This window comes from Schistocerca americana, chromosome 4 (genome assembly GCF_021461395.2).
Source record: "Schistocerca americana isolate TAMUIC-IGC-003095 chromosome 4, iqSchAmer2.1, whole genome shotgun sequence".
Lineage (NCBI taxonomy): Eukaryota > Metazoa > Arthropoda > Insecta > Orthoptera > Acrididae > Schistocerca > Schistocerca americana.
In genome coordinates this window covers 417,471,846-417,491,237 of record NC_060122.1, presented here as the reverse complement: position 1 = coordinate 417,491,237, position 19,392 = coordinate 417,471,846, and the positions used below count along the sequence as shown (strand labels likewise).

Below are 19,392 nucleotides of genomic sequence, written 5' to 3'. Positions count from 1 at the left end.
AGCTAGTGTACCCCATGACTTGAGCTACCGGAAATGCAGACCAGCCTTGAACACAGCAGAATTATATGGCGTAGGAACACACAGGTTGACGTACCGCATCAGTCCTATCCCGGGTGTAGGTCTGTCGCCATAATATTTCCGTAAGAAAGTTCAATGATCTCTGCATCAAACTACAGTTATAAGACATCTCCTCTTCCAGATTAGATTATTAAATCCAGGTAAGGACTGGCGTATTCCTAAAACCATATCTGTGCCGTTAGCCAGACAAGTGACCTCTAAACCTCCAATATTGCTCCATATCTAGCGGTCACAAACCGTCTTGCCGCACCGAGACTGCTTAAGGCTCCTCTGATTTCGGTCAGCAATGCCGCCATCGCCGGGCCTGAGCAAGCTCTAAGTCGAGATATGCCACTAATCGACACATTTTTATTGGAAGAATCTAGGTAACTGTAGCTCATATATAAAGGTGATGGCGTGCTTAACACTACTGCCACCCACTCCTGAGGACCGCTCGAGTTTTGGGTTACGACCTGGTAGAACTGGAGCTTGATACCAAAATAATTTAGAGGGGTGTTGCTAGATCTGTTACCGATGGTTCGATCAACAAGCAGGTACCACAGAGATCCTTTGTAAACTCAGATGGGATTACCTGGGTAGTGTCGACGTTCTTTACGCGTATTGCAGTTCAGGAAATTTGGAGAACCGGTTTTTGAGGCCGAGTAAAGAATGACTCTACTACCACCAATGTACATTTCGCGTGAAGACCACGAAGACAGGACGGCAGAAAAAAGAGCACTTACTGAGGCTTATGGACAGTCGTTCTTTCCTCGTTCTGTTTGAGAGTGGAACAGGGAAGGAAATGACTAGTACGTATTACTCTCCTCACTGCGGAGTATGTTTGTAGGTGTGAATTTGATGGAAGGAATATTTGACTCTATAGAGAAAGAAAGTAAGCAAAGCCCTTATTCGGCAAGATTTACACATGACTGTTGATTCAGGTATGGCAATAAACACATCCAATGTGGTTCAAATGCACACAACTGACTTCTTTGATTTTAAAGATGGTGCTGAAGCATTGTTGTCAATCCTAGCGTGAAAGATCTCAAAATTCAGTATGATCAAAGTGTCTCATACACATAAAATAGCTATCAAAATTGGTTACTCGGAAACAGAAGAATGAGAAGATGTCACTGTATTCAATGGCAGATAGACAATGACTGATGTACGCCCCACCATACTTCATCTGAAACATTAGCCACGATTATCAGTGGCATAACGGAAAAACCTCTTCGTGATGTTGCCCTTTCTTCCACAATGACAAAGGGAGTTTTACTGTAAACATTGCAACATCTGATCTTAAAAATAGAGTTGTAGAACTAGAGACGTAGAGATCTCCTTCATAAATTTAATTATTATCTTGTAAGAAATGTAATAAAACGTCTGAGAAATTGTTTTCATTGACCTGAGATCTACTAGCTAAACATTACTGCAGCACTTCCGTACTTTTATTTCTCAAGTAAAACGTAATACCTCGTTATTAATGGATTTTGAAACGAAAACTTCGTTATTGGCACTCAGAAGCAGTTCTTTTCATGACATGCATTAACAACGTACTTAAGAAATTACTTATTTTCTGATATGAAACTTCCTGACAGATTAAAACTGTGTGCCGGACCGAGACTGGAACTCGGGACCTTTGCCTTTTCCATTCCCGGCGAAGTCAGGAATTTTCTCTGCCTCGTGATGACTGGGTGTTGTGTGCTGTCCTTAGGTTAGTTAGGTCTAAGTAGTTCTAAGTTCTAGGGGACTGATGACCATAGGCGTTAAGTCCCATAGTGCTCAGAGCGATTTGAACCATTTTTGAACCTTTGCCTTTCGTGGGCAAGTGCTCTACCATCTGACCTACCCAAGCACGACTCACGCCCCGTCCTCACAGCTTTACTTCTGCCAGTATCTCGTCTGGATACTTGTATCCTAATCGGCGCCATTACCTTTTCTAGTGATGAGGTTAAGCAACCTCATTCTGTAGTAACAGAATATGTTCTCAATTTTTGGACACAAATAACTAAGCTAGAGAATGAGATACATTGTCATTCGATTCTCCTGACGAATGTGAGTTTTCTCACTTTGACTGTGTTAATTTTTGCTCTTCATATGAGAAATTTTAAGTGAATAGTGATGTCACAAGCCAATAGCGCAACCTAGTGTTCTCTTGCAACTACAAAGGAACGGAAGACATCAGCAGTACACAGACGATGCGAAACAGGTTTCTCGAATTTGGTACGCGTGTTAAGGCTTGATGTAACTCTGTCCAGGGGACGTGTTGCCTGAGCTCGGCTGGTGTGTGTTGCAGTGGCGCCGCTGGAAGCGCGCGTGCTCAGCTCGGACCAGGAGCTGTCGGCGGGGCGGCGCTGCAGCTTCACCTGCCAGACCACCGGGTCCCGGCCGCCCGCGATCGTCACCTGGTGGCTCGACGGCCACCTGCAGCCCAACGCCTCCGTCTCCCAGCAGGTGAGCTGTACACTCAGGCATGCCGCAGCATTACAACGCGTAACGGAACACAGTGCCACCTTTCCCTCCTAATTCTTTTGTGCCCATCTTCATTACCCTTTCTAAGAACACCACAGCTATATCTAGTTTATTTTGCCTGTATACAGTAGTGCCTCTCTGTAGTGTTACTGTGCTACGCCGACGAAAATAGGAAGCATTATACCATGAAGCACAGTGCCACGCCTTCACTCCTAATTCTTTTGTGTTTATGCCCGTTATCCTTTCTAACACCACCACAGGTACCTCTAGTTTTCTTTCCCTCAACAAAGTAGTCCTTTCGTGTAGTGTTACTATTGTACACTGACAGAAACGGGGCGCATTATACCAGGAAGCACCGACATACAGAATGCCGCAAACCGGTCTCAACGCATTGTGTCGTGAGATACAAACTGAGAATCGGAAACCGTGTCCGGAAACGCCATCCAACGATCCAAGTTAGGGGTGCCCACGCCTGCCACTGGGTCACCCGTTCGGCAGGAGTCGTGACTTCGTACGCCGACGCTTCGGGCATAGAGGTGTGATGTCCTTAGGTTAGTTAGGTGTAAGTAGTTCTCGCAGTGTTGTCTGTTGTTCACTGATCACGAATGATCGTCACGATCGCCAATGGAGAAGACGGAACTAGCTGCTGCCTAGACAGGCCTTGTCTTCTATGAATACGATTCCCTGCTGCATCGATGGATGTTGATTTCGGATGAAGGTCTCGATCCGCAATTTATTTTCCTCCTTTATATCAAAAAACGCTGAAGGTTTTGGAGGGTTCCACAAGGAACATAAACTTCGGATGGAAACCTGAGTCCGAAACTGTCATCACATTATAGGAGACTACACAGCAGCTAGCTCCATTTCCTCCACTGGCGATCGTGGCAATTAGTCGCAATCGCTGGGCAACAAACAGCATTGCGAGACGTACCGCCTATGATCCCTCAGCGTAAAAGTCACGTTTGTTCGCGAAGGGGGCCTACCGGCAGACACTGGCGCTTATAACTTCAACGCTCTGAAGCGTCGTTCCATGAAATTTCCGGACACGAGTTCCAACCTTGGATTTGTTTCTCGTGACACTCCCTACAACACCTCGACGTTTGTCGTTATCGTTTTGTAACACCCTGTGTGTCAAAATTTCTAGAGGTGTTCATACCTCACATTAAGTGGTTAAACTTTCATTCCATTAATAACTAATGGCTGTCAACAGCATCGCTGTGAGGTGTGAGGCCTGCCACGGTGGCCGAGCGGTTCTAGGCGCTTCAGTCCAGCACCGCGCGACTGCTACGGTCGCAGGTTCGAATCCTGCTTCGGGCATAGAGGTGTGATGTCCTTAGGTTAGTTAGGTGTAAGTAGTTCTAAGTTCTAGGGGACTGATGAGCTCAGATGTTAAGTCCCATAGTGCTTTTTTAGGTGTGAGCCATACGCATTAGCTATACAGACACGAAATCATTCTTCTGTTCTTAGTGGCATGGAAGTAAACGACCATCTGATGACATTGCAATCCTGAGTGAAAGGGGAGAAGAATTGCATTATAATCTGAGTAGAATGGTCTAGTGAGTACAGAATATAGATTGATAGTAAATCTAAGACCAATGTAATGAGAAATACATAAACGAGAACAGCGAGAAATGTAACATCGGGATTGATTGTCAAGAAGTAGATAAATTTAAGGAACTCTGTTACCTAGGCAGCCAAATAACCAATGACGGACGGAGCAAGGAGGATATCAAAAGCTGAATAACACTGGCAAACAGGAGCATTATTGATGGCCAAGAGAAGTCTACTAGTTTCAAACTTAGGCCTTAATTTGAAGAAGAAACTTCATTGAATGTACGTTTGGAGCACAGCATTGCATGGTAGTGAAATATGGACTGTAGAAGAAACCGGAAGAAAGAGAATCGATAAATGGTTCAAATGGCTCTGAGCACTATGGGACTTAACATCTGAGGTCATCAGTCCCCTAGTACTTAGAATTACTTAAACCTAACTAATCTAATGACATCACTCACATCCATGCCCGAAGCAGGATTCGAACCTGCGACCGTAGCAGTCGCGCGGTTCCGGACTGAAGCACCTAGAACCGCTTGGTCACCGGGGCCTGCGATAATCGGTACATTTGAAATGTAGTGCTACAGACGAATTTTGAAAATTAGGTGGACTGGTAAAATAATGAATGAGGAGGGTTTGAGCAGAATCGGAGAGGAAGGGATTATGTGGAAAACGCTGACAGGAGAAACGGACATCTAAGGCACTGCAGTCATGGACTGTGCGGCTGATCGCGGCGGAGGTTTTAGACCTCCCTCGGGCATGGGTGTGTGTATTTGTCCTTAGGATAATTTAGGTTAAGTAGTGTGTAAGCTTAGGGACTAATTACCTTAGCAGTTATGTCCCATAAGATTTCACACACAGTTGAACAGTTGAGAAAGGGACAGGATTAAAGAATGTCTATTAAGATATCAGGGAATAACTTCCATGGTATTTCAGGGAGCTGTCGAGTGAAAAATCTGTAGAGGGAGACAGACTGGGTGTAATACATCCTGCGAACAACTGACGTAGGCTGCATGTGCTACTCTGAGATGAAGAGACTGGCACAGGAGAGGAATTGTTGTCGGACTGCATCACACTTGTCGGAACACTGATGACTAAAAAATAAAAATCATTTCAAACACTTAGAAATTACGTCTAGCCTGTGAAGCCACACACAAAGAAACTGATTCCACAAGGCGTTTTTGGTGTGAACGCGGTCTAATATTCTCTTAGTGAAATATGTCGTTGATATCCCGTCCGTAATAAAAGGATTTACCATTCCTGGCTCACAGTGTTGAGTAATCTGCTTCTGCATTTTTCCCAAAAACAAGCTATACGTTGAAATTTTAATCAACAAATTTCACTAGCATGGTGATACTGGAGTGTCAGTTTGATAGAATTCGGCCAGTATGCTCATAGTATAATAATTTTGATCAGACATTTTTTATTTATTCGTTTATTTTAAGTCTGAATGGGATGATGCTTCGCGCTACCAATTCCTCTCCTGTACCAATCTCTTCATCTCAGAGTAACCCTTGCAACCTTCATCCTCAATTATTCGACGCATGTATTCCAGTCTCTGCCTTCCTCTACAGTTTTCACAACTCTACCGCTCCCTCTAGTGCTGCTAGTACCACGGAGGTTATTCCGTGATACCTTAGCAGATGACCTACCATCCTGCCTTTCTTCTTATCAGTGTTTTCCATATATTCCTTTCATTACCGATTCTGCAGATAACCTTCTCATTCCTTACCTTACGGTCCAACTAATTTCAACAGTCGTCTGTAGCATCACATCTAAAATGCTTCGATTCTCTTCTTTACCGGTTTCCATCAGTACATATTTCACTACCACACAGTGCTGTGCTCCAAACATACATTCCCAGGAAATTTGTATCTCAAATTAAGGCTTAAGTTTGATACTAGTAGACTTCTCTTTCCCATATCATGCGCAGGTGCCTAGGTAGTAGAATTTTTTAATTTCATCTACTTCGTAATTAACAATTACGATTTTATCTTTTTCCCTGTTCTCCTTTCATTAGTTTCATCTTTCTTCGATATATTCTAAATACATATTCTGTACTCATTAGATTGTTCATTCCATTCAACATATCATGTAATTATTCTTCAATTTCACTGAGGATAGCAATATCATCAGCGAGTCGTATCATTGATATCCTTTCACCTTCAATTTTAATTCCACTTCTGAACCTCTCTTTTATTACCGTCATTGTTTCGTCGATGTACAAATTACCAGTGGAGGCGAAAGAATACGTCCGAGGCTTACACCCTTTTAATATGAGCTCTTCATTTTCGGTCTGGCACCCTTATTTCATCCCTCTTGGCAACTGTATATGTTGTATATTTTCCACCTCTCTCTCTCTACAGCTTACCCCTATTTCTTCAGAATTTCGATCATGTTCCACCCTTTCACATCGTCGAACGCTTCTTCCAGGTCAACAGATCCTACGAATATGTCTTGATTTTTCTTTACAGTTGCTGCCATTATCAAATGCAATTACAGAATTGCCTCTGAGACGCCTTTGCCTATCATGTAACACAGTCTCCATGTCTTTTCAATTTTTCTGTACTTATTCTTATCAGAAACTTGGATGCATGAGAGGTCAAGTTGATAGTGCGATAAATCTCGCACTGCTGAGTTCTTGCGGTCTTTGAAATTGTATGATGATAGACAGATCGTATATCCAGACTCATACATTCTACACACCAACATGCCACTTCCCCACGATTTTAGAGATTGTGATGGAATGATATCTATCTCTTCTTCCTTATCTTATCTTAAGCCTTCTAAAGTTCTTCTAAATTATGATTTTAATATTGTATCCCTTATCTCTTCAATATGTGCTCTCTCTTCTGCAATTAATAGTCGAATTCTCATTGCACTCTTAATGCGTTTTTAATTTCGCGGTATATTGTTTTCACTTTTCTGCGTGCTGAGTCAGCCCTCCCAACAATCATTTCTTTTTAGATTTCTTCACATTTTTTGTGCAGCCTTTTCGCATTAGCTTCGCAGCACTTGCTATTTATTTCCTTCGTAAATGATTTGTATTTTCTGTATTCCTGAATTTCACTGAATATTTTTATAGTTCCTAGTTTCATCGATCATCTGAAGTAGTTTATCTGTTATCCAATGTTTCTCCGCAGTTACCTTCTTTGTACCTATGTTCTTCTTTCCAGCATTTTCGATTGCCCGACTTAGAGATGTTCATTTCTCTTGAACTGAATTGCCTACTGAGCTGTACCATATTCCAGTATCTATAGCCGCAGAGAATTTCAGGAGGATCTAGTCATTCGTTAGTACTTCCTTATACCGCTTCTCCGCGCATTCGTTCTTCCTGACTACTCTCTTACATTTCAGCTTACTCTTCAGTACTACTAAATTGTCTGAGTCTATGTCTGCTCATGTATAATGATGATGATGTTTCGTTTTTAGGGCGCTCAACTGCGCGGTCATCAGCGCCCGTATAAATTCCAATTTTCTACACAATCCAATTTTTCGCGCAATCCAATTGTGGCACTGTCACGAATGATGATGATGATGATGAAATGATGAGGACAACACCAACACCCAGTACCCGGGCAGTGATAATCCCCAACGCGGCCCGGAATCGAACCGGGGACCCCGTGATCCAGAGGCAGCAACGCTAGCAACTAGACCACGAGCTTCAGACGCTCGTGGATAAACCTTACAATCCAATGCCTGATTTCGGAATTTGTGGGAGACCTTTTACACGTACACCTCCTCCAGCAGGCGCTTGATTCAGGCAACCATGAAGACTGTTCGTCCACAACGATGGCTGGAATTTGCTCGCCACTACCGCAACTGGACGTCCATTGAATGACCAAGGAGGTCTTTCAGGACGAATAAAGTTTTACGCTCCACCGCGTGAAAGGTCTGAAAGCAAAGAGATCCATGATGGAGGACAGAGTGTTATATTTTCTTGGAGTTTCCTGTGTTATCTCGTCTGGAAGGCACAATGGATCAACACAAATACGTATCTGCTCTTGGGGATCACAACAATCCCTACACGCAGTTTATTTTTGCTCGGCACGATGGTATCTTCCAGAAGGACATTGGAACGCGTCACACGGCTTGCAGTGTACGTGCGTAGTTCGCAGAACCCTAGGAGGTGTTTGCCTTTCTCCCCCTGGGCACCAAACTCCTCGAGTTTAAACGCCGTCGAGAGTCTGTGGGACCACTCGCAGCCAGAAGATATAGAAGTAAGGCTGAGTTTCTTAGAGGATTTGATAAATATATATGATCAGTTTTGGTAAACATTTTTGGAATATAGTGATCATTAAATTATTATATTTTGACTAAAGTTCAGTCTTGATCACACCATTTATGTTTCAGTGACATAGGTAACCGGTTTCGGTTATTTTTACATAACCATCATCAGACCCATGGCTCCCTTAGGATGGTAGGCGGAGCTCTCCTCAGCTGCTACGAAGTAAACTGATCAATTGACTTCGTAGCAGCTGAGGAGAGCTCCGCCTACCATCATAAGGGAGCCATGGGTCTGATGATTGTTATGTAAAAATAACCGAAACCGGTTACCTATGTCATTGAAACATAAATGGTGTGATCAAGACTGAACTTTAGTCAAAATATATGATCAGGTTGTAAATATCATAGATAATCATCGTTACAACATGTTGCGCCGTCAGGGACCTCAATTGACCTGTTCGCGTCATGACTCCTCAACGGAGAAACCTAGCGCAGCTGGCCACTGCTAAGAAGTCGGCAAGGCTCCACATCCCTATCGGTATCTAGCAGAACTTCATTTACTCTCTTCCTGCACGTCCTGCAGCGCTCCGCACTGCAAAACGTGGTTATTCAGGCTTTCGAATGATGGCCATATTAACGTCACTGGATAGCGGGTAATGAACTTCTATCACAAGGCTGGGGAGAGGCGGAAGTCTGGAAAGTATACCCAGTTATAGCGCTCACCCCTGGCACAGAACCGAGCAGCGCCGAATGCAGGCTTCAGAACGAAGAGACGATGAGCGTTACTCTTTTCATCAACAATATCCTTAGTGCAATGCAAATACAAAGATAAATGAAGGTAAGAACTCAAACGATATGCACTTTCCTTGCAACGAGACACGGAATACCATGGAATACTTACATGCAAACACTAAAAGCCAATTTTGGGTTGATTCAGTATATTGTAAAACGGTTGTTTTGCGAGGGGTGTTAAGCGCCAACGATTCATTCTTTTTCTTGCTACTCATATCAACAATGTGTAGAAGAAGTTCGGCTGAGTGCCTTAGTGGATTTATTAAGTACTGATGGTCAGTTTGCACATATCATAGATCAGCGCTGTTTTTAGAACTTGTTGCGACGTCATCAAATGGAGACGTGTCTAGCGCAGGTTTCAGAAGACGGCAACGTGACGACATCGACGGTGACGCTGACGCCGTCTGCAGCCGACCACAAGCGGGTGCTCACCTGCCGCGCCGAGAACCCTCGGATGAACGCCGCCGTACAGGAGGACCTCTGGAGGCTCAACGTCAACTGTGAGTTGCTCCCTGACCCTGGCTCTTACGTACTGAGGCGTCTGTCTGCATTGGGGATAGTCATAGTGTTCTTCAAATAAACGAAGTCCCTAAAGTCTACTAATGAACTGTTACGAATAGAGGCGCTGGTATAGGACAACACGACCCTGTATTTATAAAATATTTGCGAGATGATATTTCAAAGATAATGACCTAGAATCAAGTTGTAATGCTGACTCTGAAACTTATTTTCAGTTTTTCTAACGTTCAACGTACTTCACAAAATAGCTTATAGTATTTTAAAACTTGAAATAATAGAAACACAAATATAAAATAAAATTTCAATCCAGTTCTGTATTTTTACTAGCTTAGCGCCCCCTGTTCGGCTGACGTTGACAGTATGGTCCACACAGATATTTTTTCTCTTCTCCTTTAATCAAATTTGTATGTTGTTATGCCCATTGCCTACGGGAAATTCTACACACTAGAAAAGACTTAGTGACTCTTTAAATTGCTGATGGCTGCCAGTATTTGCGTAAGTAAAGCTTCCAACGGGTATAATTTAATTTCATACAGCGAGTTAAGACAAGAAAGAGACAAATCGGACTTAAATATGGTGCTTGCCTCAATAATGACGTATTTTCGAAAAAATTTTCATCCCCTCAAACTAGAATTTAGAAAAACACTCTGTTTTTATTTCCAACCGAGAAGTCAAATACAATTTGTGATAGAGTTAGCTTTAAAAGATCTTTGATTATGAATACTTTCATAAAACTATTCCTCTCCTATTTCACCTCGTGGTGGGTTGTTAAAAAAAAAAACGCTTAACGTCTTTCTTTTTTATTTCTAACCGATAAATCAAGTACCAAGTTTTGTAGTTCTAAATTCAAAACCACGGTAACAGCCACATATTTTCTAAAAAACCATTTATTGCTTATTTCACCCCGTTAAGGGTGGAATTTCGTAAAACCAATCTTAGGCGATGCCTACAGTGTAACGTCAACTAAAAGTAAACTCTTTCCGAATAGGCCTCTGAAGACCCTAGCGGTATTGACCGACTGCCGTGTGATCTTCAGCCTATTGGCCTCACTGGATGGGCATGTGGGGGGAGCATGTAGTCAGCACACCGCTCTCCCGCTTCTAACTCAAGTAGCTCCTCAATTTGCTTCACAAGAGCTGTCTGCACACCGCTTACCAGCAACACTTGGCTAACTGGAAGGTCACTCATCCAGATTCTACGCAAGCTCATCAGCGGTTAACTTCAGTGATCTGCCGGAAATCGATGTTATCATTCCGGCAAGGCCGTTGGTCTGTATAGCATCAACACCCTCGCGAAATTTCAAGTTTCTATCCTTAGCGGTTTGGGTTGGGCGAAGATAGGTCAGTGAATCAACAGGACATTTCCTTTTGGATATAGAGCTAAGTAGCAACATTTAATTTACAGACCTTATCGTATTTTACTTACTCGTAAGACCTTCATATTTACTGTCCCTTATCTGCACCCAACAATAGTCGGCCATCGTACCTTCATACATACTCACGAAATCTTTGCCAATGCGGTCTTCTAGTTATTCACTATCACGTCCTTGATTTTATAGGGTATAATGAACAAGTGAGTATGGACTAATACTAAGTATTTCATACTTTAAAACCCGAACGAAAAAGAGTGACACGATAAGCGTCTGATGCCTAGGCAGCTATAACTAGCGAAGCTGCGACAGGAAAGGTATCTCAGATAGTTGGCATCTGTTGCGGCATTTACATAGTTGCGCTCGGTAAACACCTAACTCTTACAGAATACATGAAACAGGCAATTGTGACCTTCTTGAACTGGTAAGACTATTGACGCTGGTTGTAAAAAATCGTAACGGATTACAACCACTGCCCACCGCGACATTCGATGCCGCCTGATGGCGTTGCGGTCACGGGACGCCGTAACGAGAGAATGTAAGGGGAGCAGACACGCGAGATGCATCACCCAAATGAAACTATGGGCTGCAAGTGGGTAAATCAATTGAGATAAGGCACATTGGCAAAGGGCAGATTGATATTACGCAGAGCCTGTGGGCGAGTATATTGAAAACGGTGATGCAAGTCAAATGTTCACGTGCTGTTGTCTTGAGTATCTAAGGAAGAAGATAGGAGGGCAATGAAACTACCACTAGGTGCTATATGGATGGATGTCCACGACTCTTCACACAAAGTTGGTTTCGGAGGCTTCTCTGCTTCGTAAAGTGGCATTTCTGCGGAAAGAGCACAATGCTGGTGCACACAAGTGTTCCGGAGTACACCGTTCATCGCATATTATCATGGAGCACCCTTATGTAGACATATTTAGACCCAACGACATCGTCAGTTACGATTGCAATGGACAATTGGGATACCATCGTCGATCAACGCAAACGTGATGACTCTTCGAGTGAATGTCATTTTTCCTACACTATTTCATTGGACGTCTCCACAGTCATTGTGAAAGGCCGAAATACTAAATGTCGTTTTCCAAAGCTGTTTCACAGAGGAAGACTTCATTGTAGTTACTTCTCTAGATTGTCGCACAGATGACAAAATGGTAGATATCGAAATAGATGACAGAGGAATAGAAAAACAATTAAAATCGCTCAAAAGAGGAATGGCCGCTGGAACTGATGGGATATCAGTTCGATTTTACACAGACGATCGAGTGAAACCCAGCTAGCGCTATTCGTCCACGAGAATCAGAGGGCCATAGACACGGTTTCCCAGGTAGATGCCGTGTTTCTTGACTTCCGCAATGCTTTTGATACAGTTCCCCACAGTCGTTTAATGAACAAAGTAAGAGCATAAGGACTATCAGACCAATTGTGTGACTGGGTTGAAGAGTTCCTAAATAACAGAACGCAGCATGTCATTCTCAATGGAGAGAAGTCTTCTGAAGTAAGAGTGATTTCAGGTGTGACGCAGGGGAGTGTCGTAGGGCCGTTGCTATTCACAATGTACATACATGACCTTGTGGTATATCTAGAGCTTGTAAAAATGGAAAATTGTACTGAAATGTAGGAGGATCAGCAATGAATTGACGCATGGTGCAGGGAATGACAATTGTATCTCAATGTAGACAAGTGTAATGTGCTGCAAATACTTAGGAAGAAAGACCCTTTATCATTTAGCTACAATATAGCAGGCCAGCAACTGCAAACAATTAATTCCATAAATTATCTTGGAGTAGGCATTAGGAGTGATTTAAAATGGAATGACCATATAAAAGTAATCGTCGGTAAAGCAGATGCCAGACTGAGATTCGTAGGAAGAATCCTAAGGAAACGCAGTACGAAAACATAGGAAGTAGGTTACAGTACACTTGTTCGCCAACTGCTTGAATACTGTTCACCTATGTGGGATCCGTACCATGTAGGGTTGATATAAGAGACAGAGAAGATCCAACGGAGAGCAGCGCGCTTCGTTACAGGATCATTCAGTAATCGCGAAAGCGTTACGGAGATGATAGTTAAACTCCAGTGAAACGCTCTGCAAGAGAGACGCTCAATAGCTCGGTACGGGCTTTTGTTGAAGTTTCGAGAACATACCTTCACCGAGGGGTCAAGCAGTATATTGCTCCCCCCTACGTATATCTCGCGAAGATTCCGTGAGGATATAGTAAGAGAGATTAGAGCCCACACAGAGGCATACCGACAATCTTTCTTTCCACGAACAATACGAGACTGGAATAGAAGGGAGAACCGATAGAGGTACTCAAGGTACTCTCCGCCACACACCGTCAGGTGGCTTGCGGAGTGTGGATGTAGATGTAGATATAGAGTAGTGAGGCACCATCTGCTCCAAATATATCATTTTTGTTGAATGTCACAAATTCAGTTAAGGGTTTTCGCGTACTGAGGTCGACCGTTATCATGACACTAACCTTCACCTTTTCGTTCAATCTTTCTTTGCGATTTGTAATGCATCAAGTGATTTTAATGGGTGTAGTATACTTAATTACTTTTTTTCTATGTCTCAGCATAAAACTAGCTTTCAGAGCATTTTAATGCCTACACAGTGTAACTAAAATAACTTTTACGTACTGCTCCACTGATATAAAGCACTCGAGTTTCATTTAAAATCACTTATAAGATTTATTTACAGAGTCAGTATACTCGTGGTGTAGCGTTCTGTGCACATGAAATCTATTATTTGTGCCACAGTTCCTGTCGCCACTGCTTCATCGTTTCCCTCCAAAGCAAAGACAAGCATAGTCTCTAGTCCAAGGTGCCACTTTTTCCCTACTACACAAAAGGAATGGTTCCCTGTCACTTCATGCGTAACCTGTCTGATATCTTCCCAATAATTCTAACCACACAAACTACAATTACGAACATTCAGTAGCTACTAACACAAACCACAGGTAGAGCAAGCGCTGTTGTTCGCCTATATTTTACACAGTTCAGCAACTGGCAGCTCCCTTCAACAGATATGTCCGATCAGGACGGCAGACACTAACCATCTATAGTTAGTTTAATTTATCAAATGAACAGCGCTTTTCCTTCTTCTCAATAATGAACTGCATTGTTGCAAAGTTCTCCATTAGTGGATTTAAAGATTGGCATATATTGCTGTTATTAATTCCAGTTTTCTTTTCTTGTTGGGATCCGCTTTCTCAGTTGATTTCTGGGTTTCCCGATAGGCGTTTATAGACTTTCTTCGCTTCTGATGGAATTCTTAACTCATGGAGACGTCTGCCTTTTCTTTGGACAGCACACTGTAAACAAACAAGTTAACATTTGATTTTTATTATTATTATTATCACTTCTATTGTTACTATTATTACACGATTAATTAATACAAAGATAATTTAGGGCTATCCACAAAGTACATTACGTTTTGGAATTAAAAACAAATAAAGTATTGGATGTTTTAAAATTATATACAGATGAAAGCGACACTTAAATACTACTTTTCTACATAGTTGCCATTTAAATTAAGGCACTTATCGTAGCGATGGACGAGCTTGGAAATTCCTTCGTCGTAAAATTCGGCCGCCTGCGCCTTCAACCACTTGGTTACCCCTTCTTGAAGCTGTGCGTCGTCATCAAAACGCTACGTAGCCAACCACTTCTTCGTTGCTGGGAATAAGTGGAAGTCGCTCGGTGCCAGGTCAGGACTGTACGGCGGATGAGGAAACAACTGCCACTTAAAAGATGCGAGAGCTTCACGATTGGCAGTTGCCGCGTGGGCCCGGGCGTTGTCGTGAATCAGCAAGATCTTTGAGCCCAACTTTCCCCTGCGCTTGTTTTGTATTGCTCTTCTGAGGTTGTGCAGAGTTTTACAATACCTTTGAGAGTTTATTGTAGTGCCTCTTTCCAGGAAATCCACAAAAATCACAGTATTTCTGTCCCAAAAGACAGTCGCCATCACCTTCCTTGCCGTCATTGTCTACATGCTTTTCTTGGGTTTTTGTGGGGAATTTGTGTGCCCCCACTGCATTGACTGCAATTTTGTCTCGCAGTTCACGTGCTTAACCCATGTTTCGTCACCAGTAACGATGCGATCGAGTAATGAGTCGCCATCTTTCTCGTAAGCGTCCAAAAACGTTAACGTGTGAATGTCTGTCAAGATTTTTGGTATCCATCTTGCACAAAACTTGTGGTAACCAAGCTTTTCGGTAATGATTTCGTGCAACAAACTTCGTGAAATTTGTGGAAAACTCATAGAGAGTTCCGTTATTGTGAAATTACGGTTTTCACGGACCGCGGCATCGACTTTTTCGACAAGTTCGGCTGTCAATATGCTGGGTCTTCCACTTCGCTCTTCGTCGTCAACCTTAGTTTGGCCATTTTTAAATTTTATGACCCATTGACGCACTCCACCTTCAGTGATTATGTTGTCCCCATACACTTCACAAAGCTGCCGATAGATTTCCATCGGTGTACAGTTTTCTGCAGTCAGAAACCTTATTACAGCACGCACTTCACACTTCGCGGCATTTTCAATTAACGCTGACATTTCAAACTGTCACAGTAACTCAACGGAGTACAGCACGAACCTGTCACTAGCACGGCAGGATGCCGACTGAGCGGCGGAATGCCATGAAACCAAGATGGCCGCGCTAGCCCCGCCCCTAACGGACACAAACGAAAGCGTAATGTACTTAGTGGATAACCCTCGTATATATATATTGGTTGGTTTCAGGCAAAACTATTCCTGTACAAACAACCTGTTTATTTTACAGTACCTAAAGCAGATGGTTATAGTAATACGAAAACAGTTACACATTGCCGTTCTAGATTTAGCAAATTATTATGACACGATTCCTGGAGCAACAACTTGGGAATATATTTGTATATATTCTCCCAGGTTTTTCCACAAATCGTGGACTCTATCACTGTGTTATGGTTTTGCTTGAGATTGCAAGTACTCCTATTCCTTCTATGCAGTTCCCTGCTGAATTTTTCTACGAACAGTCTTCCTGCGTACTTTCCTAACTCAACAGGCCGCAGCTTCACCAGAGGCGTTCGCTTCACGGAAAGGCTTCGTGCTAAGCTCCAAGACCGGGCACACGAATAATATAAAAGCAGTATATTAAATCCATCAACATACATCTCGCGAAGTGAACTGAGACATTCGAGCGCTTACGTACCTACAGTCGATCTTGTGCGCCGTTGGTGGATGGAACAGGAAACAGTAGAAATAACTGTTGTAAATGAAGCAGCCTCGACGTCTTTGTAGGGATCCTTTAGGAACTATGCAGTTTTTTCTCATATACTACTGAATTTCATGTAAATGGTTTAAGCTTGAATCTGAGAATAATTGTGGGACTTTTGCATGTCACTAATAATCAAAAGTTGCTATTATAGTATAGTACAACTCATTCTGTAGAAAAGAGATGATTATGGATTATCCATGAATTAAGTTTCTACTCGTAATTTTCTAAACCCAATTTCAAGATATTTTCTCTTGCACTTTAAATCTTCATTTTATTTTCACAGTCCCTCCTTCAGTGGAACTGCAGTTGGGATCTAAACTCAACGCAGACGACATTAAGGAAGGGGATGATGTCTACTTCGAGTGCAATATTGAGGCAAACCCCAACATCTACAAACTCGTCTGGAAACTGAATGTGAGTATCTGCCATACAAAAGCGCCAGCTGTCGTTATGGCAACTATTTTTCACGAATCCTTGTTGCCTTATAAGACAATTTCATCCTGAAATGTATTCGGCACTCTCATGTCTGTATTCTTACGGATATATCCCCCGGATTCTAGGAATCCTACGGAGGTTGAACGTCATATAATTTTATTCAAGTCCACTTTTGAACTGCAATTTCAGTGTTGAGAATGATTAGAGAAGAGATGCAACATTTCGATCAGCCTACTCAGTTCATAGAACGCTACAGCATTAATCTGGCGGATGCCTAAATGCGGCTAGCGTAAGGAAAAGATAAAATTGGTAATCTTTTCAGTATTAAGTTTCTTTGTCCGGAGGTATTTGACAAGCTAAGCTGAGCATGCCAAAGAAGTAGTGTGAAAATGACAGTTTTAATGTCAATATTTACAATTTTATAAAATGCACATTGTTGTGTTATAGACTCTAGGCTGTTTCTTATGCACTTACATGGTATGTTTCCTTCTGTTTCGCTATATCTTACACACTGGTCCCCCGCGGCTGCCTTCGTCGGAGGTTCGAGTCCTCCCTTGGGCATGGGTGTCCTTAGCGTAAGTTAGTTGAAGTTAGATTAAATAGTGTGTAATCTTAGGGACCGATGACCTCATCCGTTTGGTCCTATATGACCTTACCACACATTTCCAAATTACACACTGTACTTAAACAACAGAAGAATTTGGTCTCATATTTTTCTGTCTTTTTCCATGAAGTTACGTACGTGATCCAGCGCAAAGGACTTCCTAATGTCATAATAACTGTGCCCAGAATAAAGCTTCATAGACCTTCTATGTCAGATGTACAAACCGTAGACAATATTTTTCTTTGAAGTACCTCCTCAGTTCTCTCCACGATACTGAATAGGCTCCATTCCTGACTTACTTTTGAGGAAAATCTTTAAATATTACTAAGAATCAAATACAGGACCATGCTGCAACATTCCGACGACTTTTCATCTAACCTATGGAGTAAAAAACTACATGGATTACTTACTAGAAGCCTGTTTTGAAACTTTGTGTCTGAGAAAAATGTCACCTTATTTCTCTCCCCCTTTACTTCGTAACAAGACCACAAGAATCTTCCACATTAAAACGTAACACAGTCGGGAAAGCGGTGTACAGTAACAGGTCAATATATCACACTTACCATACACGTTATTTATCACCTACGAATTGCTACTCTTTCACGTCTTTGTAACAATGCTTCTTCCACGAACCCCAGTACGTGCGAGGTGTGTGCTCCAGGCTTTTTCGATGCACGCTAAACATCTAGGCGACGTAATTGCTGCACTGCCGACGAAGGAAATGTTTATCAGTGAACCTGGGCCATTTCCATGCGATGCCATATTTCTTTGTTTCTTCATTCTCTGCTTTAAGGAGTAACGCGGGCAGCATGAGATCCGACACATAAATGGCAGATATTTTCATCTATTTAGCTGGCTAACTGGTAGTGGGTCAGACGGATTACCAACTGAAAATAAATGGGAGAAGATTATCAGTACTGGTATTTGTGTTACTAGGGAAATCTCTTGATAATCTTGATCGGAATCAGATCATAGTCCCAGACAAAAGAAAAAAAAAATCTGTTTTGAGATGTACATATGTTTATTTGAAATGGCACTGACGCTAGCCTCTACTAGTAATGTAGATTCCCAAATCAACAACCGCTGTGGATAAAAATTATTTTATGTTCGTTGGTAGTCCCAGACTGCAGATCCAACCTTAAGTCAGCTGCGGGAGACCAGCTAGTGTTTCATAGAAATGTAGGGTCACTCTAGGCGATACTAACCCTACGACTTACAAGATACGAAGTACGACGGTGGAAAGTATCGAGCCGGTATCATATCGATGCTTTACACCGCATCTATCTGGGAACAAATTGTGTCATATTAAATGTGGGCAAAATTATAATGATGCTCCAAATTAACCTGCTTTGCATGGCTTTTTTATTGACATCATCAGGTTACCTTCCCTTAGGAACGTGGGTGCACTCAGCGACTGTGATATGATGTTATATATCTATATAACTCTTATATATCATTTACCTAATCACACATCGGGCGTGGTGATCTAGCTTTAAAGCGCATGCGTGGAAACCGGGAGTTCGCGGTATCGAATCCAGGTCGGACTATGGAAATTTTCATTATTCTTTTAATCTAGCTTTCGACTCTCAACGACGTGAAGATTCGTGAGGAACAACAGGTAGCTCGGATTCCATGTTAAGCTGTATGTCCAATTTCCCCAGTTGTGCAACTGGGCTACGTTAGGGAGACACAAGGCGGCAAAGTGGCGTCCAGTTATAAGACTTGCACCCGGCCATTGACCCATATGCAGTTATTATCTAATAACCTCAGACAAAATTTTGCTTTGCCGTTGACTTCTTTTGCTTCACACACTGTCGTGGAATCCAACTGCTGTATAGAGGAAAAATTGATAATTATACATCACTTCAGTCATAGGGTAAAGATGTGTTTGCCTGAAGACCATAGTGCTTTACTAGCGATTACGATATTGTAGGTGTCACACTGTTACCATTCGCTTAAATTTTATCTGACTTATCATCCAGTTACAGGAGGGCCATTATAAACATGTTTTCGAACCACAGCGCATCAAGGTATTATTGACATTAGGAGATACTTTTGTAACTAAATGTCACGAGTACTTTCAGAAGAGCTCTAAAAAG

General features: G+C 42.3%; 1 protein-coding gene across 1 annotated transcript in view; it reads left to right on the top strand.

Annotated features, from left to right (window-relative positions):
- LOC124613141 (nephrin-like) overlaps window positions 1–19,392 on the top strand; it is an 840,812-nt gene that overhangs the window by 684,317 nt on the left and 137,103 nt on the right. Inside the window, exons 6-8 of the mRNA XM_047141759.1 lie at window positions 2,354–2,511; window positions 9,455–9,599; window positions 16,538–16,668. Coding sequence (XP_046997715.1) covers window positions 2,354–2,511; window positions 9,455–9,599; window positions 16,538–16,668 — 434 coding nt within the window. The remainder of the gene's footprint in view (window positions 1–2,353; window positions 2,512–9,454; window positions 9,600–16,537; window positions 16,669–19,392) is intronic.